The 25,049-nt window shown below is 39.1% G+C and overlaps 1 protein-coding gene across 1 annotated transcript in view; it reads left to right on the forward strand.

Annotated features, from left to right (window-relative positions):
* LOC124131542 (S phase cyclin A-associated protein in the endoplasmic reticulum-like) overlaps nucleotides 1-25,049 on the forward strand; it is a 121,157-nt gene that overhangs the window by 22,147 nt on the left and 73,961 nt on the right. Inside the window, exons 18-24 of the mRNA XM_048398067.1 lie at nucleotides 293-423; nucleotides 1,559-1,624; nucleotides 2,365-2,491; nucleotides 4,935-5,047; nucleotides 7,268-7,391; nucleotides 8,446-8,657; nucleotides 24,579-24,725. Coding sequence (XP_048254024.1) covers nucleotides 293-423; nucleotides 1,559-1,624; nucleotides 2,365-2,491; nucleotides 4,935-5,047; nucleotides 7,268-7,391; nucleotides 8,446-8,657; nucleotides 24,579-24,725 — 920 coding nt within the window. The remainder of the gene's footprint in view (nucleotides 1-292; nucleotides 424-1,558; nucleotides 1,625-2,364; nucleotides 2,492-4,934; nucleotides 5,048-7,267; nucleotides 7,392-8,445; nucleotides 8,658-24,578; nucleotides 24,726-25,049) is intronic.

A 25,049-nucleotide genomic window follows, 5' to 3' on the forward strand; every position in this document is an offset into this window, starting at 1 on the left:
AACAAAAAGGGAATTCATTTCCTAGTGCTGCAAAGTACTTTACACTGTGAAGTCATTGTTTGTAACCTCGCTGCTTTACATCATAGCACTGAATGACATTCTTCATGGAATGTTGCTGCACATAACAAACTGAGGGGAGCATGTAAATGCACGTTCTTGTCAAATAACAGAAAGCTGTAATGATGTTCTGTTTATCCAGTTTTGTTTAACCAAAAGAAAGATTTCCAGTACAGAAGGAAATGTCGTACTACCCTGCTCATTTCCAGTCACTGACCCAGAGTGTCTGTTGTAGGAAACTTTCAACCTGAAGCACATCGTGGATGCTCCCGACAACAGCAACCACCCCAAGATTGTGACGGAGAAGGAGAGGCAGAAGTCCCTGAGGAAGCGATGCAAGAAGCTTCGGCAGAGGATGACGTCACGGTGAGCGAGGAGTACAAATTGCCGCTAGTCCCATAGACAAGGCTAGATACATACTCCATAGCTCAGGTGTATAAGGAATTATAGTAATTACAAGCTCTACACATCATTATCAGGTCTATTGACTAAAATCAGTTAAGTGTCTGTTCCTGTAAGGTTAAGTCTACTCTGCCTCCATGGTTCAGTGGTAGAGCACCTGCCAGGAGAGAGGCAAGTCCGGGGTTTGATCCCCGGCTGCGTCATACCAAAAGACATTAATAGATAGTACTTGTTGTTATCCTGTCTGACGCTTGGCATTAAGGGGATAAAACAAGGATTGGTGCACCTGGAGTCAGTGTACTGTTTCTGAGTGGGGTATTCATGTTAGCATGCTAGCACTATAAATCGGCATCAGTCCGGACTAACACACACACATACACACACACACAAACACACACACAAACAAACAAACAAACACACACACACACACACACACACACACACACACACACACACACACACACACACACACACACACACACACACACACACACACACACACACACACACACACACACACTGCATGCACGTCGCTATGTAAGTGCAATAGTCTTGGATGCAACGTTAAACCCAATTTCACCTCACCTAATGGATACTACAGCTTCTAACTGCCGCTTAATCATGAAACGGGACTGCTTTAAAGTTTTGTTGGAATTTGACTACCACTGCCGTCACCAATGATTTATCTAATGTCTGCAACACAAAGAATAATGGTTATTCTTCCATTGACTTCTTGCAAATGGCCATGAGGAATTCTCTTTGGGTCATGTCATGAAGATCAAAGGTGAAGGTCATGTGAAAGAAAACAATTACAAAAAGTTTTGATTGCACTTTCTCAAAGTGTTTTTATGCACCTGTCATTAAAGTTGGTATGTACCTTCTTTAGGATTGGGTCCTGTTTTGACAACTGTCAGGTTTTTGTACAACATGGCTATATCATTATCAGTTTATGAGGCATGGTTACCTCTATACACTGACATGTTTCTAAACAAATCCTACCTCATCAAATGTCGATTGCATTTTGAAAGACCCTCCTTATCATTGTCACAAGTACTGGATTCCATGTCACTGTTAGTATCGCTACTTTCTGTGATTTCAGCGGTCTGGAATATGAAGGGACACTGGCCAACAAACAACAGACAGCTGATTCTGAACATAAAGCTAAGTAAGTAGACAACCCAGACCACTTGTCACTGACTTAACCATGCTGCGTCCATGATATAAAATATAAGGCCATAATCACCTCATCATTAGATTTTCATCTGGGCCTAACATAATTTTATTGTCACCAAGTATCGACAAACAAAGAAAATAACTGTGTTCCTGTTTTTCTTTACTTGATGAAATAAACTACATTCATAGTACTATCAGGCAGGTCTGTCAACAGTCAATGTACCCAACTGCCTGGTGTGTGTTTTTGGTACCCAATTGCCTTGTGCAGTTTTTTTTTAAATATTAAAAATATATGGTGACCCCACTCATATTTTTGACAAATTCGGATGTAAATCATGTAATTCTTTTATTGTGGCCTAACCTACATGTTTGTCTGAAGGCAGTGAGTTATTGTAGTACGGCAACATTGGGCAGGATTATGATACTGATGACCCGTGAAGATCCGGGGTAGAATAGGTCTTCAGCAACCCATGCTTGTCGTAAAAGACGTTTATGCTTGTCGAAAGAGGTGACTTATGGGATCGACTGGTCAGGCTCGCTGACTTGGTTGATACATGTCATCGTATCCCAATTGTGTGGATCAATGTTCATGATGTCAATCACTGCACTGTCTGGTCCAGACTCGATTATTTACAAACTGCCGTCATATAGCTGGAATATTGCTGAGTGCGGAATTAAACAACAAACAAACAAACAAACAAATGATACTGATGATTCCATGTTTCCCTGCAGGTTGCAGAAGGTGATAAAGGACTTGAACAAGTACCTGATGACGCAGGACCGCGGCCCCTGGCCCACCAGTAGAGTCTCCGCTACAGACCGAGCTGTCGGGGAACTCACTCGCATCCTGGAGAGGAAGGTACAAGCAGCATCCACATACCATTTTATCTTCTCACTGGATGTAATTAATCAGTGTTAGCTTAAATATATGAATGATGAGGTGACCCTCGTGGTAATTCCATCATTAAATAAATAGCTTAGGTTTCCCATAAGATTACCATGGTTACAGGTTGTTTTACTTTTCAAGATGTGTTATTGAAGCAATTTGTTTCAAAACAACTGGAAATCTGGCTTCCTCACTTGAATGTATTTATGCATTTATAATGTTTAATAAAGGTGAAACATTGTTCTAGGGTAGGACACACAATTCTATTCATCACCAGTAACCTGACAGAACACCATTTCCAAATATGTCACCATTTACTGTAATAAGCCTTGGTGGGAGTCAGGGATATAAATAAAAGGTCACCAGTATCCCATGCTTGTTGTAAAAGCTGATTAGAATCTGAAACGTGTTACCTGGATGGTGTTTCATACCAGTATTAACTACCACAGTGGATTGTAACATTTAATTTTTAAACGTATCCTATCTCACACTATGATTTCCTCTTTACTCTTCGATCCTGGCAAGGAAACATCCAAGAACCAAGTTTCCAGCTTAAAAAAACAACTCACCCCAACACATCCCATGCATCACTACTATCACCACTGTGTTCATGGACCAAGCACCAGTTTAATACTGTACCATGTTGACCCTTCAGTCATGCTTTACTGGATTGCTGATGAACTGGGCTTACCTCGTAGTGTCTCTAAGGATGATCAGGGCTCTGGATTGAGTCTCTAGCCCTTCTTCGGCCACTCTTATTCTCCCACCTAAGTCGATTTTCACTGATATAAGTGCAAATGTGGATTTGGCCTTTACACATCAACAATCTGGAATTCAAGGCGTTAATTCCCAACATCACTCATTGGGCGACTCTTTCACTCGTCTTGAGTCATGATCCAGTTGGACAATGCATCTGTTATCTGGTACGTCAACAAGATGGATTCGACCAAGTCAGCTTCCTTTCTCAGATTGACAATTCAGTTTTTCCACGTGGTCAACTCTCTTCATATACTGGTTTGAGCCAGACACATTCCAGGAATCCAGAGAATGTAATAGCAGATGCCTTATCCTGCCCCGAGCACTCATCCCTGACGAAGTGGCAACTCCACCTGCAAGTCTTTTGCTGGATTTGCTGCCTTTTTGGAGCCTCAGACCTCGACCTGTTTGGCACCCAGTTGAACAGTCAGCTACTGATATTCATCTCCCCACATTCCGGACCAGCAAGCTTGGACGACAACGCCCTAGCCGTCTTGTGGAGACCTCCCGGACGAAGTGGCAACTCCACCAAGTCTTTTGCTGGATTTGCTGCCTTTTTGGAGCCTCAGACCTCGACCTGTTTGCCACCCAGTTGAACAGTCAGCTACTGATATTCATCTCCCCACATTCCGGACCAGCAAGCTTGGACGACAACGCCCTAGCCGTCTTGTGGAGACCTCCCGGACGAAGTGGCAACTCCAACCACAAGTCTTTCTCTGGATTTGCCGCTTTTTTGGAGCCTCAGACCTCGACCTGTTTGCCACCCAGTTGAACAGTCAGCTACTGATATTCATCTCCCCACATTCCGGACCAGCAAGCTTGGACGACAACGCCCTAGCCGTCTTATGGGAAGGTCTCCACGCTTATGCCTATCCTCCGACTGGCCTCCTCCCTCAGGTCCTGTAGAAGGTGATGACCACCAACAGCCTTCATCTTCTTTTGGTGGCTTTGAGGATTTACCTGCTTCTGAGGCTTCCCAGGTATTACGTCGTTCCCACAAGTGTCTCTTCATACCTTTGCAACTTCTGAGGTGTGGCGGACCATTATCTCCTTTTGGATGCGCTCTATCACCCTAAGAGCTTACCACTATGAGGGTTGACCATCTCTGGTTGAATCCAACCCTCATGCTCAGCAATTGCACTCTCAGCGATCATGGAAGGATGCTTTTGGAAGCCTGACATGGTCTTTGTGTCTCATTATCTGCGGGACATCTCGGTTGCCAATGTCCAAGGTCTGCATCACTTAGTCCACTTGGGTTGCTCAACAGCTCACATCAGCCCTTCAGCGCAGATAAGGATACTTCATGTACTACTGTCCCGGATCTCGTCTCCTGTATATATCAATAAATACTTGAAGTTATTTATTTGTTCTTTTAATTTCTCCGGGTTCCCAGTCAAGTGTTTGGGTGAGTTGTTTTTTGAAGCTGGAAACTTGGTACTAGGATGTTTCCACGCCAGGATCGAAGAGTAAAGAGGAATGTGAAATCGGTCAAGTATGTAAATATACAATTTATTGTAAAATTTTCAATTATGCAATCAACCACTGGTTTGTCTGGACCAGACCTGGCTGTTTATAGGCTGCCATGATATAGCAGCGGTAGTACTGACTGGAGTAACTTACATTAGTCACCGACTGTAAAGGCCTCTATCCCATGTTTCAGTCTGTCTTGGATCAAGTGAGTTACCGGGTGCTGGGAGGGCTGACCACGCTGAGCCGTCTCCTCCAGACCATCGATGACTCTACAGTCTCTCTCCCTCCAGTCATACCCCAGAAGTGAGTAGGATCACACTTGTACTGTGATGCAGCAACTCAGCCTACAATACATACCGGGGTACACCGACGATTCTCTAAAAATCTGTATAGCGCTTGTGCAGTTTTGGCTTGTTTTTCTTTCGCACCAATGGTCAGAAATGTATCAAAGTTAAGCTTTGTAGTGGTTAAATCTATATTCTTTTCAATAGAGTGGCTCAAATTCAATGCATATTTCTAAAATATTTCTGGAGTCCACTGAAAAAGTATTGGACCATGTATCCCAAGGACAAGTGATGTTTTGTCCTTGAATGTGACTAAGAACAGGTGCTTTATTGTGAATCAAAATGAAGAAAAGATTAATGTTGAAACTTGAATTATTTTGAATATTTTATCAGTTATAATGTTTTTATTTATGTGTTTGAATAATTATTTGAGCATGTGGTCCTGTGAATGGCTTGGAAAGTTATCTCCCTTAGACTGTATGCCAGCCATTTAACTTACGTGAAGCTCATTGTCATATTGGTAAATATTGATCCAGTGAACAATTTCTTATACAAAATGATAAATTTGTACTCATACTCATGCATGCTTCAACAGCTGTCTGCAATGAAGCCACTAAGCCCAAGAATCTCAATAAGTTCTGTTTGCTCAGCTGATAACAGTCCATGTAATAACAGTAAAATCTGCTGAAAATGATGCTTTGAGCAAAGTTCAGGCAAGTAGGCTCAAACAATTTTGGCACAGACTGCAGCAATTGTAGAAACTAAAAGACAAAAATGAACCTTTTAAAACACAAGGTTCATGCAGTGATACAAAAGATTTGTGAGTTTGATTGTGCAGGGCTACACTTGAAGGCCATATCGGTGTATGTATGGAGTAAAATATGCAGGATACAGTGGGGGATAATTTAGAAAATGTATCAGATACACATCACAGCATACATGTATGGTCTCACATTCATTTATAGACATATTTCCCAAAAATTATATGCTGATTTCAAGCAGCATACTTTTAAAAAAAAAACCAGCTGTGTGAAGGGGGTGTGCATTATACATTCCATAAAGAGTTTTGATGTTTTTTCCCCCAATGCAAAGACATTACCGTGAGCTCACTGAAAATACCATGTCAACAAATTTGTACGGAAGTACGCAAATTAATTATGTAATTTCATTGTCTGGTTACAAAAAAGTGTTCATTGTCTATCTGGACTTATGTTTGTAACCTATTTTAATAATTTCATTCAAAATTTCTTTTAGTATTGTTTACATTAATATTGGCGAAATCGTGTGTGAAGTGATTGGTAGATCATGTAGATCGTACAACTCTCCATGGTATACAGCAACCACGGTCAGATGACCATTATTGACCCTTGAAACAAACTTCAGTTGACAGGGAATGGATACATAGATCAAATGCCATACTTTGACTTGTTAAAAGTCATATTTGTTGTAGTTTGACTGTTATACAGAATGTTACATGGAGTTTTCACAAGGGCTGGAGCTTTGACGGTGACTGATTATGTTGTTCCATACGTAAAAAATATCCGGCCATAAAGATCAGCTGTACCAAAGTTACTGCTACACGTATGGTTATTAGTATTTTAAATAGATATAGTAGAAGCTGCAACTAAAATAACACAATATTGGAATATAGTATTCCTCATAAAATAATAGTTTCAGGTACAATTCTTTCAATCATTGCATAAAAATTCTTTAAAGTTATGTTATTGTATAATTTTTAATCGAATGCTGTAGATAGTGAGAAAACGTGTTTACAGCTGAAAATACATACAGTAATCTTAATCTCTGCATATGAAAAAATGCCTAGTAGGACTGGAAATACTTTTTAAAATCATCTTGTCTAGAGATGTTTTATCCCAAGTTTCAAATTTGTATTGACCAAATTTGTTAGATGTGTTTGCTGAAGGGATACAATTGAAAACATTTCAGCTCATAATACTCAAATTTGTTTCCCCATCAATACTGAATACCCTAGAGGGGGGTATGCATTATACAAGAGACAAACATCTACAACGAAAAAAGTATCACTTATTGTTTATTGAGAGAGAGTAGCAATGCTGTGGTGCATATCTAAAATGAAATACAAGATTAAGCCATTAAATTCCATTCAGTTATCTAAGTGTACTCTTCTAGTTTTGCCAGTACTCCTACTTTGAAATAATAAAGAGCAAGTACGCCTGATGCCGAAAACCTATCTGGAGCCCTGTTGTGTACTTTTCAGATCTCTGTGTCAGACCTGCGACGCTTACCGCCTGGCATGTAAGGGATGTTTTGAGAATTGTCACTACATGTTGTTCAGCAACAAGCTGGGAGTCCTTGCGGATCATCTGATACATCAGCTCTCCGTAAGTTGGCTTTGACTTACGAGATAAACATTGTGTGTTTTCAGATTTGTGAGTTTATTCGTGTAATTCATGCCATGAAATTTCACTTGGAATCAACAGTTTTAGCTGGAGGTTTCAGTTGTAAAAAGTCACATGCCGGATAGCAAAATGTGGAAAAAGCCTTTATCAAAGTTGTTGGGATAAATATTTATCCAACTTAATATTTGATTAATGTGATATCCTCTTGCCATGCCAACTGGCATGTTTTGGTAAAAATAAGATGCTTTTCAAGAAAAATATTCATGTGCCAAAGCTTTCCTGGCTTCAAATTCCATTTCATCCTGTTTTTCAAACAATCAAATCATAGAACCCACTCCTTTTCATTTGACAATGCACATTCACAATTGGAATGATATAGATTTTGTAGTTTGTATTTCAGTGCCAGCATTCTCTGCTCCTCTGTTTAGGAACACTGAATGTTGAGAGTTTAGTTTTATGTGGTCTCTGCCCAAATCTAAAATGAATGTTGTGTTTTGGATATTTTCAGTGTAGATTCTATTTATTTTTTATCAATTTTTTTAATGTAATATGTTTTTAGTGCACAAGATGAAATTTGTCAAGGAGATTTTAACCTCTATCTAACCGTAACTCATTATTGCTGTACAAATGTATGAGAACTATGAGGCAGTACAGCGTTTGGTACCAGTCCTCTAGTCCTTAAGAGGCGACTAATGGGATCGGGTGGTCAGGCTCACTGATTTGGTTGATGCATGTCATAATATCCCATTTGCATAGATTGATGCTCATGATGTCAATCACTGACTTGTCCTGACTTGATTATTTACAGACTGCCTTCATGTGGCTGGAATATTGCTGAGTGTCGCATTAATCAAGAAATAAACAAAACAGCGACAAGCAGAACAGATTTCAGGGCTCCTAAAACTAATTTCTATGATTATATTCATCCCAATATCTCGTCTACCTTTCCCATATGTTTTCACAGACAATATGTCTCTAGAGCCATAAGAGACAAAATCGGTACAAATCTCTTATCTCACTCCTTGTTGTGTCCCAGCTGCTGCTACCTGAAGATTGCCCCACTCCTAGTGGTACAGTGGAGCAGAAGCTCCCCTACGACCCGCTAGCAGCCAGCCTGATGCAGGTAGTGGCCAGTGTGCTGTCCTGCCTGGCCAAGAACAACCCTACCCTCCACTCTAGTGAGGCCTCCTTGGAGAGGATGAGCAGCAGCGGCGACGCCTTCGCCAACAGGGGTAACGACATCATCAGGTAGGCTGTTTCTACATGAGCAGATGGATTTAAAGCAATCTGTGGTTCTGGGTCTGTGCAGATTCTCAGGGCATGGGGGCTGATTTGTTTAAGATTCAGAGTTGCTCCCCTTTTCTACCAGGATCAGCTGATCATTTGTTCGAATCCAAGAATCTCCCAGATTATAATCCTTTTGTCTGTCAGCATCATATCTATAGTTGTGGGTGTGAATGTCTACATGCTGTGTCTTATTGAGATTCCCTTCAACATTAACTGAAATATTCTATAAAGCGCAAGTCACCCACACAACCCACACAACACTCTTTGGAAGACAGACAGCTGACATGGCGTTTGCTACCATCTTCAACAGTAATAATAATTATGGACTTTCTATTGCGCCATGAACACCCATGAGTGCATGCTTATTCACTATAACATAAAAGCATAGTTGGGAGTAGGAACAGATGGGAATAGATGTAGTGGGTTTTCAATGGCTGTACACCATCTCGCACCATTGACCACTGGTTGGTCTGTAGGAGGGTGGTCATCCCAGGAAGATGTGTACTGGAAAATAAGATACAGCTGTTGAAATAAGGAAGTTCACCATCCACATCTTATCATTAGCTGTGTTACATTGTAAAGTCGACGTAATATATGGATAACAACTTCTTTATTTGACTGTATAGGCGACATTTCGGAATTGATCCTTATACTGTTGTCAAGCGTCGCCTTTATAGTAAAAATAAAGAAGTTGTTATCCATAAATTGTGTCTACTTTGCCATCTGTTAACTTCTAAGAAATGTCTATCAAACAGTTGTTACATTGTAGATTGAAAATACATACCAATATCTTTTGAGAGCACTAAGATGAATACAAGATATCGATAATAAATACAAGATGGAACTCCCAGCAAGAGATAATGTTCTAACTTGTTTACTGGTAATTAATATTCTATATGTGACATGTCAGGTTAGTTGCTGGGAAATGGCCGTTAGACTTTAGTCTAAATATTAGTTCTGCTGTGTGTCTGTGAACTGGTACTTGTCTGTTACCTAAATAAAGTTCTGCTGTGTGTCTGTGAGCTGGTACTTGTCTGTTACCTGAATATAGTTCTGCTGTGTGTCTGTGAGCTGGTACTTGTCTGTTACCTGAATAAAGTTCTGCTGTGTGTCTGTGAGCTGGTACTTGTCTGTTACCTGACTATAGTTCTGCTGTGTGTCTGTGAGCTGGTACTTGTCTGTTACCTGAATATAGTTCTGCTGTGTGTCTGAGCTGGTACTTGTCTGTTACCTGAATATAGTTCTGCTGTGTGTCTGTGAGCTGGTACTTGTCTGTTACCTGAATATAGTTCTGCTGTGTGTCTGTGAGCTGGTACTTGTCTGTTACCTGAATATAGTTCTGCTGTGTGTCTGTGAGCTGGTACTTGTCTGTTACATGAATATAGTTCTGCTGTGTGTCTGTGAACTGGTACTTGTCTGTTACCTGAATATAGTTCTGCTGTATGTCTGTGAGCTGGTACTTGTCTGTTACCTGAATATAGTTCTGCTGTGTGTCTGAGCTGGTACTTGTCTTTTACCTGAATATAGTTCTGTGTGTCTGTGAGCTGGTACTTGTCTGTTACCTGAATATAGTTCTGCTGTGTGTTCAAACTGGTACTTGTCTGTTACCTGAATATAGTTCTGCTGTGTGTCTGAGCTGGTACTTGTCTGTTACCTGAATATAGTTCTGCTGTGTGTCTGTGAGCTGGTACTTGTCTGTTACATGAATATAGTTCTGCTGTGTGTCTGTGAACTGGTACTTGTCTGTTACCTGAATATAGTTCTGCTGTATGTCTGTGAGCTGGTACTTGTCTGTTACCTGAATATAGTTCTGCTGTGTGTCTGAGCTGGTACTTGTCTTTTACCTGAATATAGTTCTGTGTGTCTGTGAGCTGGTACTTGTCTTTTACCTGAATATAGTTCTGTGTGTCTGAGCTGGTTCTTGTCTGTTACCTGAATATAGTTCTGCTGTGTGTCTGTGAGCTGGTACTTGTCTGTTACCTGAATATAGTTCTGCTGTGTGTCTGAGCTGGTACTTGTCTTTTACCTGAATATAGTTCTGCTGTGTGTCTGTGAGCTGGTACTTGTCTGTTACCTGAATATAGTTCTGCTGTGTGTCTGTGAGCTGGTACTTGTCTGTTACCTGAATATAGTTCTGCTGTGTGTTCAAACTGGTACTTGTCTGTTACCTGAATATAGTTCTGCTGTGTGTCTGAGCTGGTACTTGTCTGTTACCTGAATATAATTCTGCTGTGTGTCTGTGATCTGGTACTTGTCTGTTACCTGAATATAGTTCTGCTGTGTGTCTGTGAGCTGGTACTTGTCTGTTACCTGAATATAGTTCTGCTGTGTGTCTGTGAGCTGGTACTTGTCTGTTACCTGAATATAGTTCTGCTGTGTGTCTGTGAGCTGGTACTTGTCTGTTACCTGAATATAGTTCTGCTGTGTGTCTGTGAGCTGGTACTTGTCTGTTACCTGAATATAGTTCTGCTGTGTGTCTGTGAGCTGGTACTTGTCTGTTACCTGAATATAGTTCTGCTGTGTGTCTGTGAGCTGGTACTTGTCTGTTACCTGAATATAGTTCTGCTGTGTGTTCGAACTGGTACTTGTCTGTTACCTGAATATAGTTCTGCTGTGTGTCTGTGAGCTGGTACTTGTCTGTTACCTGAATATAGTTCTGCTGTGTGTCTGTGAGCTGGTACTTGTCTGTTACCTGAATATAGTTCTGCTGTGTGTCTGTGAACTGGTACTTGTCTTTTACCTGAATATAGTTCTGCTATGTGTCTGTGAACTGGTACTTGTCTGTTACCTGAATATAGTTCTGCTGTGTGTCTGTGAGCTGGTACTTGTCTGTTACCTGAATATAGTTCTGCTGTGTGTCTGTGAGCTGGTACTTGTCTGTTACCTGAATATAGTTCTGCTGTGTGTTCAAACTGGTACTTGTCTGTTACCTGAATATAGTTCTGCTGTGTGTCTGAGCTGGTACTTGTCTGTTACCTGAATATAATTCTGCTGTGTGTCTGTGAGCTGGTACTTGTCTGTTACATGAATATAGTTCTGCTGTGTGTCTGTGAACTGGTACTTGTCTGTTACCTGAATATAGTTCTGCTGTATGTCTGTGAGCTGGTACTTGTCTGTTACCTGAATATAGTTCTGCTGTGTGTCTGAGCTGGTACTTGTCTTTTACCTGAATATAGTTCTGTGTGTCTGTGAGCTGGTACTTGTCTTTTACCTGAATATAGTTCTGTGTGTCTGAGCTGGTTCTTGTCTGTTACCTGAATATAGTTCTGCTGTGTGTCTGTGAGCTGGTACTTGTCTGTTACCTGAATATAGTTCTGCTGTGTGTCTGAGCTGGTACTTGTCTTTTACCTGAATATAGTTCTGCTGTGTGTCTGTGAGCTGGTACTTGTCTGTTACCTGAATATAGTTCTGCTGTGTGTCTGTGAGCTGGTACTTGTCTGTTACCTGAATATAGTTCTGCTATGTGTCTGAGCTGGTACTTGTCTGTTACCCGAATATAGTTCTGCTGTGTGTCTGTGAACTGGTACTTGTCTGTTACCTGAATATAGTTCTGCTGTGTGTCTGTGAGCTGGTACTTGTCTGTTATCTGAATATAGTTCTGCTGTGTGTCTGAGCTGGTACTTGTCTGTTACCTGAATATAGTTCTGCTGTGTGTCTGTGAGCTGGTACTTGTCTTTTACCTGAATATAGTTCTGCTATGTGTCTGTGAACTGGTACTTGTCTGTTACCTGAATATAGTTCTGCTGTGTGTCTGTGAGCTGGTACTTGTCTGTTACATGGATATAGTTCTGCTGTGTGTCTGAGCTGGTACTTGTCTTTTACCTGAATATAGTTCTGCTGTGTGTCTGTGAGCTGGTACTTGTCTGTTACCTGAATATAGTTCTGCTGTGTGTCTGTGAGCTGGTACTTGTCTGTTACCTGAATATAGTTCTGCTGTGTGTCTGTGAGCTGGTACTTGTCTGTTACCTGAATATAGTTCTGCTGTGTGTCTGTGAGCTGGTACTTGTCTGTTACCTGAATATAGTTCTGCTGTGTGTCTGTGAACTGGTACTTGTCTGTTACCTGAATATAGTTCTGCTGTGTGTCTGTGAGCTGGTACTTGTCTGTTACCTGAATATAGTTCTGCTGTGTGTCTGTGAGCTGGTACTTGTCTGTTACCTGAATATAGTTCTGCTGTGTGTCTGTGAACTGGTACTTGTCTGTTACCTGAATATAGTTCTGCTGTGTGTCTGTGAGCTGGTACTTGTCTGTTACCTGAATATAGTTCTGCTGTGTGTCTGTGAACTGGTACTTGTCTGTTACCTGAATATAGTTCTGCTATGTGTCTGTGAGCTGGTACTTGTCTGTTACCTGAATATAGTTCTGCTGTGTGTCTGTGAGCTGGTACTTGTCTGTTACCTGAATATTACTTGGTCTGAGTCTGATGCTGCACATGATTGCATGGTGTCATACATATAATGAATTGCAGGCATCCACTGTGTCACAGATACAATTAATGAGAAACAGACAATGGCTTGAAATAAATATACTAATATATCAGAGCATATGTGATGTAGATATGTGACATCAGATAATATATACCTTAAATCATGAAATTAATGCGTCACCAAATTAACGACACTGTTGACTCCTAGTCTTAAATGCGTCATGAGATTAATGTGAGTAGCCCAACTTTTGAACTATCAGCAATCAGCTGTAGACTGAAGACTTAGAATTTCATGATATAGTATGGGGTTGATAGCAGTTTGATTAAATAATATTATTTTCTATCTTCACAAACTTAACTTGACAAATAAGGCATATTCAAATGAGACAGGTCAAGTCTCCTGCAATGATTGTACAGCCTTCAAGTTTTTTTTACATGAGTTAGCAAAATTCTTTTAACGTAAATAATTGGTCTTATGTATTCGTCACAAATGGACATATTCACGACGTGGGTGAGCAGTGTTTTGCTTGTAATTTTAAGATTGTTTGACAAGGTTACTAAGAACAAAGACGCCATCATACATTGTTGGCGACTGTCATAACTGCTTGATCAACTTTTGTAAACAACTTGACCACCCTTGATGTGGAACTTGGTGAGAAGCACTGTCTACTTCTAGTGTTCATTTGCATTGTTGATAATGAGCAGTTGTGTCATTGTTTCAACCCTTTGTACAGTGTCATTTGCATTTTCTTGTTGAGAATTATTTACACTTATGTTTCATTCTCTTGTGATTTAATGGCGCACTTTTGCCATAAATTGCCTGGATGTACCTATATACTTGTGTACTTGCTACCTTATTCATATGGGGGCGGTCGGGTAGCCGAGTGGTTAAAGCGTTCGCTCGTCACGCCAAAGACCCGGGTTCGATTCCTGAAGTGGGTACAATGTGTGAAGCCCATTTCTGGTGTCCCCTGCCGTGATATTGCAGGAATATTGCTAAAAGCGGCGTAAAATCAAACTCACTCACCTTATTCATATGTTGAAAATGTTTTTTGTTACAATTATTTTCAAATATTAGGGGAATAGTCTATGTACTCACAGATATTTTTATGTATTTATGATCATTTTGGCCTCCTCTAACTTGTACATACCTTGTAAATCTTTAATGATACAGTTGGATAGCTTATGTTCAGCGCTTTATTTTGATACTTACATCTTTCGTATGGATATAGAAGTTAGTTTGCTATTCATATTTTTTCATGTTTTTCCTATGTTAAGAAACACACCTGGGCTAAGCACCCAGGCTAAAGTATTCCCTGGCTGACCAGGAGAGATTGACCTATCCGAGGTCCACGCACTAGTATATATACCTGAGTCAGGATCTTGTGTCTTTCCTCCCAGGATTCGTTCGGCTGTTTTACAGGTCGGCTTGCTTCATTCTCTATTTTTCTAGTAATCCGTGGATAGCCAACCTTCCTATGATTGTATAGCTTTTTGGGAATTTTAGAATTTCCTTTCTTAGTCAAACGGGCTGAGTCTTTAGTCTATTAGTCTATTTGATATTCATACGTTCTCTTCTATTTTATTGTCCAAGGGACTTAATTTAGGGATAGACCCTCTATGTTAATTTCCCGCTAATTAACCAAGACAAGGTTATTCACTCATTAGAGTTGTGAGTTAATTAACTCAGGTATTAATTAGTCGCAGCTGACTTAAATGGTCGTTTATGCATCTTGTTGATATCTTGTCAAAGTATTGATTTAGCTACCTCGCAATTTATTACTGTTATACAGTTGCTTAGCTAAGCTGCTTGTGTATTTACTCTGATTTATTTACCATACTTTCTTGAGTATAGTGCACACTTTTTCCCCAAAAAACACAGCTGTGTTGAAGAGGGTGCGCATTATACATGCCATAATGAGTTTTGATGTTTTTTCCCCCAACGGAAAGACATTACCGGGAGCACGTAACACCGGAAATATCATGTCAACAAATCCATACTGAAGTACGCAAATTAATAATGTAATAACAGTCTGGCTATAAAAAGTGTTCTATGAATATCTGGACTTATGCTTGCAACTTATTTCATAAATTTTATTAAAAATTCCTTTTAATATTGTTTAAATTAATTTCCGAAATCGTGTGTGGAGCCATCAAAAGATCGCACAACTCACTGTTATTAACAGCAACCATGGTCAGATTACCGTTATTGACGCCTTGAAACAAACTTTAGTTGACAGAGAATGGATTCATATATCATAAATGTCATACTTTGACTCGTTAAAATTCATATTTGTTATAGTTTGATGATTCCGGTGACTAGTCAAACTGGTTCCATGTGAAAAAAAATAACTGACAATAGCGATCATCTACTTTGCTTAGGGTTATAATTATAATTATGATTGCTATTTCCGGCTTAGTTTACGAGAAAATACACAAGGTAATCTTTATCCCTTGGTGTAAAACAATGCCTAGCAGAACAAAAAATACAATTTAAACGGTAGATCAACATGTCTGGTGATTTTTTATCTCAAATTTCAAATTTGTACTGACCATGTTTCTCATCACCTGTTCGTTTCCCGGAATTCGCTGAAGGGGAACGGTGTATTTTTTTTCTGCTTTCTGCGCATAATATTTGTTGTTTTTTCCAAAATACTGAATCAGCTAGAGGGGATGCACACTATACTCAAGAAAATATGGTACTCAATCAGCGATCCTTGTCAGTATAGATTGTTTTTTTTATCTTTCATATTGTCGTCCTTTGATACAATTAGCTGCTAATAAGAAACCTGTGAACCTATTACCACATTTTCATTATTACTTTATTCTTGTTTAATGACACCCCTGATCATTGGAGCACAGCTCCATGACACTGTGTTAGAAATTTACAAAAGATCCTAGTCCAAGGCGAGCAAATTCAGGAAGAACTAGCAGAATTTCATTGCATACTACCACGTTTATCTTTTGGTAGATGTCAACTCTCCAGCAGATCATGTTGTAGACTAGTGAAAATAAAATTAATTTCTAACCATGGTCAATTATTGAGACATTCATCCAGCAATATAACAAATAATTTTATGGACTAGAAACTTGGTGAGAAGATGATTGATCATGTAAATATTTGTTGAATGTTTGTGAATACCATTACATCACACTTTATTAAAGAAGACCATACTCCTTTTAGACATAATTTGCATGTTTCCCCTATCGCAAGATACTAGTTGTATCAGCGAGTCCCTCCTTCCCTTGCCCCCACAAGTCAGATGGAAATGCCACGGAACAAAAAACGGTGTTTTGACACAGACATTATCAGGTAAAACATGACGCTTGTGGTTGCACAGTACGATCAAGATTATCAAATCTCCAACTATTGAATTTCTGGTTTTGTCTTGTTTAGTTTTTCTCAGTAGGAGCTGGGCTGTCATGATAAAGATTGTGGGTCCTATTTCAGACGTCCATTGGGTTGTTTACATCTTTTCAGACAGTTTCAGAATGTCATTTCATTGTGGAATTCAGGATAATATCTTCAGCCACATATTTCCTCCTTCAGGAATAAACTAAGTAATTGTTTCACGTGTAACTGGTAGATACAGTTTTGTGTTTTTGGTGTATTTGGAAACCTTGTTTGACATCACAGAAGCAAAAAAGGTGTGAAATTAGCGTCATCAGTGTGGTGGCACCAGGAAAAAACTGGTTAATTTGTACAAGATAGGCACAGCATGTCCTGTCTAATTATCGTCAATTTATTTATTTTTTCCCCTTAAGTCTTTTCTGCATGGTTGGTAGGTCAGTTGTTATGTTGAGTGTTGCGTTTGCCTGGAGCAAGTTGCAAGTTAACTTGCACGAAAACAAATACTCAGGTTGCACCAAGTCCATGTATCATTCTTGTGTGTTTGTTTGTTGTTTAACGCTGCACTGAGCAATATTCCAGTTATATGATGACATGCATACAACCATAAGTCTCTTATTAGTTGCCTCTTATGGCAGGCATGAGTTGATGAGGACCAATTCCAACTCTGATCTTCACGGTGGTATCATTCTTGCCCTAATTGGAACTTAAAGGGTAGAATTGGCCACCCCTTCAGGAATTTGGGATGAATGTATTTCCAAGTATTCTTTGATTGAAAGAGCCAATTATTATGTTATGGATTGGTCTGTCACTCTTGGTGACATGATGAGTTGAATGTCATCATGCCCTTATATTAGGACTCATGCTTTCAGTCACTGGTTTGCCTGGTCCAGACTTGATTATTTATTGGCAGTGATACAGCTGGATTAATGCTGACCGGGGCATTAGACAATATTCATCCACTTTACACATTCATGAAAAGTGGACCCGTGAAGATTCCGGGGTAGAATAGGTCTTCAGCAACCCATACTTGTCGTAAAAGGCGACTATGCTTGTTGTAAAAGGCGACTAACGGGATCGGGTGGTCAGGCTCGCTGACTTGGTTGATACATGTCATTGATCCCAATTGCGTGGATCATGCTCATGATGTCAATCACTGGATTGTCTGGTCCAGACTCGATTATTTTACAGACTGCCGTCATATAGCTGGAATATTGCTGAGTGCGGCGTTAAACAACAAACAAACAAACAAACAAACATGAAAAGTGCTCATTTTCTTTGTTTAGACTGAAATATTTCACCGATGCACCATTATCATTTATTGCTTTTGGACAAAAAAAGAAATTTTGTATGTATCAGATTTTGTTTTCTTCTTTTTTAGAATACATTTGGATATATTTTAGGATACATTTCATTGTGATCAAAGTATTGTCATACATGGCATGTGACTGGTTCAGACTTCATGTCAATCCTTGAGCTAAGTATTATGATGATATTGTGGTTAGGGATTGTGTATGTCACCTGACCAAAAACTGGATGGATCATGGCTCATGATGTCAATCACTGGTTTGTCTGGTCCAGATTATTTACTGGTTGCTGTGATTACTGATAAAGGTGAAGTGTTACTGAAGCCTAAACAATTCTTTGAATAATATTTTAGACAAGAGTTAGTCAGTAAATAATGCTTAATGTGGTATCAGCAATTTGGCAGTTATTCATCCTAGAATACTCTCCCCAAAATCGGGTGGCCCAGTCATCTAAGGTTTGGAAATTCACTGTGCAGTTATGTCCCTTGGGTATGCCAGAAACCTGTGATCATTGGTTTGAATCTGGTTTGCCCTGATTATGTTTCTAGGTTTGTCAGCACCATGCCCATGCTCGTGGGTTAAACGTCTTCTTCGGGCTTTCCTCCCACATTAAGCTGACATGTCGTGATATAACTGGAATATTGTTCAATGCGACATTAAGCCCAGCTCACTCTCTCACCCCAATTCTCTCACCCTCCTCATGAACTTAACTTCAAACAATGGCATCATGTACTCTTGCGTTCACAAATATTTTTTACATAACATCTCTATACAATAATTGATGCCATTTTATTGTGCTTATATTATGATTTAATGTAGTAGGTTTGAGCTAATCATTGTTTCTGGTAACTTTCAGTAAAATGATGTCTTGTCTTTATTTTAGGACTGGTAAGATAGAAAGAAGCCTTTGGCTGCACATTATTTATTTCAAATGATGACCTAATTTGTCACAGTGGTGGTGTTCTGTAGAGTAACATGACAAGTGAAATCTTTCCAAACCACCCTTGTAGAGCGTATCAGCGATCTGTTGTTGTGTTATCGCATATTGTAGGGGATGCAGGTTGTCGGCCCTTATCTGGGAGTCTTATCACAACCAGACTGGGGAATCACACAGGGAAAGTCGCCTGGGCCTGCCAGAGTGTCAGATAGAGTTAGCAGTAGGGAAAACAGTATCTCTACATTGAACAGACTTTTCCTAACCACTGGTATCACCTTCTAAGGTCACTGGGAACAGGAGAACTGTTCAGGGCTTAGTGTGATTATTTCATCATTCACTGTCACTAAATGATTTGCTTCTGTTAATGGCGACTTGAATAATTGTTTCAGCAGTTTGATTTAGTTTTGTGCCAACAACTTTTCCTGTTTATGAAGTTCCGAAAATACAAATTTGCAATCTACATATCAATTTACAGGTTTTCGGATTTGGAGTGATGGTTATAGAGTTTATACCTGTTTGGAAGTTTGTACTTGGTTAAATTTGTTTAAAGAAAAATATTTCAAGAATCAACATATGCTATTCAAATCTTTTGTCTTCTGCAATCTGCCAAAAAATATTTTCGTAATATGAATGCTGAAAATATGAAGAATGATTTATCAGGATTCAGAACATGTGGTTGTTCAGATTATAGGCATTACAGTCTGCTACTCTAGCCACTTGTCACATGCTCCAGTCGAGTAAAATTTCCTCTTGTCTAGTAACATCACATTATACTAGTTCATAAGCTGAAACTAAAATATACTGGAAATTATGCCAAAATACATTTTTTGGCAAGAAGACTCCAAAGTTTTTGGAGTTGACAGACTGAAATTATGCGTGCGAAAAATGTTAAAGGTCACCATGGTTTACTGGATAATAATTTTTATTTTTCATCTGTTGGCTTCCCTTTGTTAGTTTCTACCCTTTGTTAGTTTCTACCCTTTGTTAGTTTCTACCCTTTGTTATCTTATTAATTTTGTTGTCCTTACATGTACATATATTATATATGCTCTCTGCCTCCTGGCATTCATTCACCTGATGAAGGAGTAAGCATATACTCCGAAACGTTGTGTTCCTCATAATAAAGAAGTTGACATCCATATATTCTATTCCTTATGTGTATCACTTCTAAATGCCTTTTAAAGACCTATTTTCATGTTGTTTATATGCTTGCTTGAATTTGTTACTTAAATGCCCCAAGGATCTGTGTTTTCTTTTTGTTCTATTTTTATTTTTATTTTTCACTATTGTCATTTATGCCTTTGTGTCCTGATATATGTTTTGATGGTCAAATAACATTGATAGATTTTGAGAGACGATTCTCATTTATTTTTCTCTGCGTTTTACTATAATGGCTTAATAGCTAGTCTTGTAGAAAATTTCTCTCATCAGTCTCAGCTCAAAACTGATATTTCAAGAAAATAGTCCAGTTTGTTTTGATATCTGTTTTTAAATTATCAGAATGAAAAACATATTTGATATAATGCAAATTTGAAGTGTTAGAATCAAGCACCTGTCCCTATCCTTCAAGCTTAAAGCTCAGTGGTTACTCAGGAGCAATCACGATTTTTCTCTCATTTTCAGTTTTCATTGTTTGCTATTGAGCAGTGTTTGCTAATGTGTGGTTAGTTTACGAAGGTGCCAATCAAAATCCACAGGGGCATGACAATGCAAACATTGCTGGAAATTAAGCGTGAAAAACAAAAAGGAAAAAAACCTCATTGTGGAGTGAGAAATTACAAGGTCGTCAAATCGCAGGGGCAAGATTTCCTTAACCTAGGGCGGAGAAAGCGTGAACCTCTCTTTTACGCCTTGACAACAGGATGCGTGATGGCAAGCAGTACCTGAAATGAGAGACCATCCTCGCTCACTGCTCAACACTCCAGGGCAAAATTTCACCATAAAACAACTTCTCACCACTGGCAGATTTGACATGTCTTTTAATTCTATGTTGAGCCAGGAAATGGCAAAATACAAGCTGCCTTGCTGATGACAACGTTGCTGGAACATAAGCCCACAGTCAGGATATTATCCAAAGAACGATATTAATCATTTTGTTTTGCTGCATTGGGTTTAGCCCGCAGCAAAATAGATCCAGGCTAAAACAATACAGTGAAATGAAGTCAGTCCTGAAAGTTGTCCATGCAAAGGAGTCGCACGTACAGGAGCCTTCGAGAATTATTAACTGGCTGAATGCAGACAAGCTCTTCCTGACTTCTCCAGTTCATCAGTAATAAACTCCTGTGAAATGTGATATGCTCCTTTCCAGTATCATGCAGCATGGACAGCAAAAATTGCCCCGCCAATACAATTTGCTAATATAGTATCTATTAACTCTGTCAATGAAAATCTTGAGTTTCAGGCGCATTGGACAATAAAAACATTGTGCTGCAGTGAAACGGATATCTCAACTCCATCTAAATTAGGAGTATTGGCATGGAGGCCTTGGAGCTCAGACATAAAATCTCAGACCAATATCAAACAATTCATTTATCAAAATCACTGCGTTCAATTTAGGTTTGGTTATATGGAAGAAAGAGCTGGAAGAGATGGATTCCCGTTCTAGCAGGGAAAGTGTTTGGTTTTACAGTTGGAGTTTATGGACTGGAGTGAAATAAATGTACATATAATCTCATTAAGTGGTTTATGGTTTGGAGAAACATAAAACTGGTGTGATTGTGGCTGGATCAAGTTCCATTTATTCAATCACCTCGTGTGTGTCCTGGGTCAGGTTGGGTCCCCATACCCATCCTTGCCATAACAGTTGATTCAGTTTAGAACTGAGTTGTCGCAATGGCTGCTGTGCATGAATTATACACTACTCAATTTTAGAGAGGGAGTCAGTGAAACACTGTTAATCTAGGCAGTGCCATTTCCAGTTCAGTTGTCTGGATTAACAAATTTCTTGGTTATCAAATTGTGGTTACTTAAAAATTGACTGACATATGTTTTGTGTTTATGGAAGTATAAACATAAAAAACAGTGTATGCAAAGAGTGCCCTCAGGTTTTTATGTTGATACCTCCATAAATGCAAAACAATATGGAAGTTGATTCTTAAACCTCAACTGATGATTTAAACATTAACACACAGAAAACTAGACAACAATATAAAATCAGTGTACTATTGTAAATAGTATAAAATATCTCTGTAAACCTATCAAACTTTGAGAAGTATACCATATATAGTCTTTGAAAGGCATTTAGAAGTGATACACATAAGGAAGAGAATTTATGGATGTCAACCTCTTTATTATGAGGAACACAATGTTTTGGAATATGTACTTACCTGATGAAGGAGTAAGTATATGTATATACTCTGAAACGTTGTGTTCCTCATAATAAAGAAGTTAACGTCCATTAATTATACCATATATATTTTAGAAAAAAACTTCCTTTATATATATCAATTCAGTCACACGCTTCTGATAAATCAACGGAAGCCAGGGTTGGGAAAAGTCAAGGAACTGTGATTTCTAGAAGTAAGTAACTTGAAAGTGGCCTATAGTGAACATGAATACATGTATTGTATAACATAAAAAATATACAGTTCGTGTTTAATGTGCCTATTTTGATTTAAGATTTTATATTGTACCGAACCTGTATTATAGTACAAAAACTAATTTGAATGAAAGACTTTTATAGAGAATAGTGAGTGAGTGAGTGAGTTTGATTTTACGCCGCTTTTAGCAATATTCCAGCAATTTCATGGCGGGTGACACCAGAAATGGGCTTCACACATTGTACCCATGTCGGGTTATAGAGAATAGATATGCCCATAGCTTGATACAGCCATCCACATGTAGCATGTATGTTAAACCAACTATATGGTATGTAGTTGTAAAAAATAATTTGACTTGACATTCTTAAAAGTAGCTTACATGTGGATCATAGAGATGCCCATTGCCGGATGCAGACAACAACATGAGGATGCTAGAATGCAGCATCCTGTATCTTCTAATTGTTGCATTGCACTCCAGCTGAGTGCAGTCCTATACAGTTAATTAATAGTCAAATAATGGTTATTTGTTGGGATTGTGCAGTTCCACAAAGGGTTGTTTGCTCTCTTCATCAGTATCTGAGTGACCTCCCTGTACCTCCAGTCATTGAAAGAGTTGTTAGTGTGTCTTAAGAGGTGCGTTCAAGTTGGCGATGCCAGTTTGATTCCTAATGAATGATTATATACTTGGTGGCCACTGAGGTTGTTCATTCACACATGCACTGCTATTGAAGAAGTTGACCAGAGAGTCTTTAATTTCCTGTCACTGGTGGGCTGAAGGCGACACTTTGCTCATGCTTCAATAGCTTAGGAATTAACGTTGTCTTTGCTTGCAAATGGTCGATGGGAATTCTCATGGCTTTTATTCAGACTTTGGTCTTGAGTTGAAAGGGATTTGGACATATTGTAGCCCACAACGTCTCGTAATGGTGGGCCGAATCTGCGTATTCAGTTGGAAGAGGAAGTCCCTCCGTAATATTGCATTGATCGCATCTCAGTGGCTATACAGCTTGTCACATGCAGGATGTCGTGTTCCAAATCCGCGGGAAATCAAGGTTCTTGTGGGGCCCACAGTGACACAAGATTATTAGAAGCTCACACTTGACTTATTCCACTCTCATGGTCACGTTTGTTTCCCCAGTCTTGTATTCACAACCATCACCAAATTCCATTTTGAAATAAAGAACAAATTTGAAAAGAATGACTTAATTTCCTGAAAGAGCTCTGTCGATTTTTTTCTGATGTAATTGAGTGTTTCCGAGACAGTTGAACCTCACATCTCTTTTTGAAATTATGAATGGCAGTCTTTAGTGTTTCACCAAATCTGCTTGCATATGAAAATAAGTGGAGCTATTTGTCAGCATGGGAGAGCTCTAGAAATAGTTCCAGGTCTTCAAACACCTCTTCACAACTCTCTAAAGCACTTTCACCTTCTCTTCAAAAGAAAACACTCGTTTTCAATGGGTCCTGACTGAATTAGCCCAAGGTGAAGTGTGAAACCATTGTATTTGAACAGGGGGTGCCAAAATCTCCTCCGCTGCCATGAAATCCTTGATAACCTGACACAAAAAGGCAGTATCACATTTGAAGGCCATGACTCACTATGTCTTCTTCTCAGAGTACTTCATATCATCTGGTTTATTTGATGATTCAAACTGGTATGATATACCTAACATTAGTTTGTGTAGGTTTTTAGAGAGATCTTTTTCTGATGCTGGATTTTATATCAATTGCTGTTTAACATAGAATGTTTTTGTAATTGTGTATTTGTTAAGTACAGCTTGCCTTGTTATAATTAGCCCAGTAACTGAAGCAGTGACCTATTCTTACTCACAATACATATTGTCCTGCCTTCATTAATCCGGGTGTGTTCCTGAGGGAATAACAATCTGTATACTGTAATCAACATAATCATTCTGTGCCCAAAAGAATTATCATGTTGATTGTCAGGGGCGCTTATTGAAGCAGGGTGCTGAATACAGTAAAGGGACATTGCAAAGTATTTATGATGTAAAGAAAATTTGTTACGCTGGATGATTTTGTGGCACCTTCCGAATAAACATGAATTGGTGCTGCTTGAAGTTATTTTCCAGTTTATTTGCAAGTTTACGGTAGAGTCCATTATGGGTAAATGTGAAATGTGATGAGAACTGGTGTCAGGAATAGAGCTGACAGATTGTAAATAGAACATTCACCCCCCTCCCCACCCCCCAAACTGTAGATGGAAAGGAAAGTCCAAAGTGAATTAGCCATCTATTATTGGAATTTGATACATAGTGTCTACCCATGGATATCATTGGATTCAATGTACAATTTTTTTATTTCAGCTACATCATCAGTGTTGGAGTGATTGACAAGCTTCAGCACTACTTCAGCAACGTGCGCGGGCCTATTGATGGAGACAAGAATGCTGCTGACTTCCTTCAGCACAGCCTGGGCCTGCTGGTGGCTATGACCAAGTTCATGTCCAAAAGGTATGTTGGTGCCGTGTTCAGTGTCCAGCAACCAAAGCCTTTAACATGATGACAATAGGAATTTGTGCCCTATTAAACATGTGTTTTACATAACATGAATCAGCATTATAGTTCTTGAACCAGAAGATAGTATTATTAATTTAACAACTTCAGAAAAAAATGAAAAAGGAATAACTAAATAGGCTTAAAAAATTGTCTCAGGCTCAGCCTGTGGCTGTATAATTTTTAAGCTTTCAAACAAAATAATGACATAAACTTGGGAAAAGTAGGTACTTGTTTTCACTGCCTGAGTACTTGTTACTGAAATAGTCTTAAATGTCTCTG

Source organism: Haliotis rufescens, unplaced genomic scaffold, assembly GCF_023055435.1.
Source record: "Haliotis rufescens isolate VD_foot unplaced genomic scaffold, xgHalRufe1.0.p SCAF_1, whole genome shotgun sequence".
Lineage (NCBI taxonomy): Eukaryota > Metazoa > Mollusca > Gastropoda > Lepetellida > Haliotidae > Haliotis > Haliotis rufescens.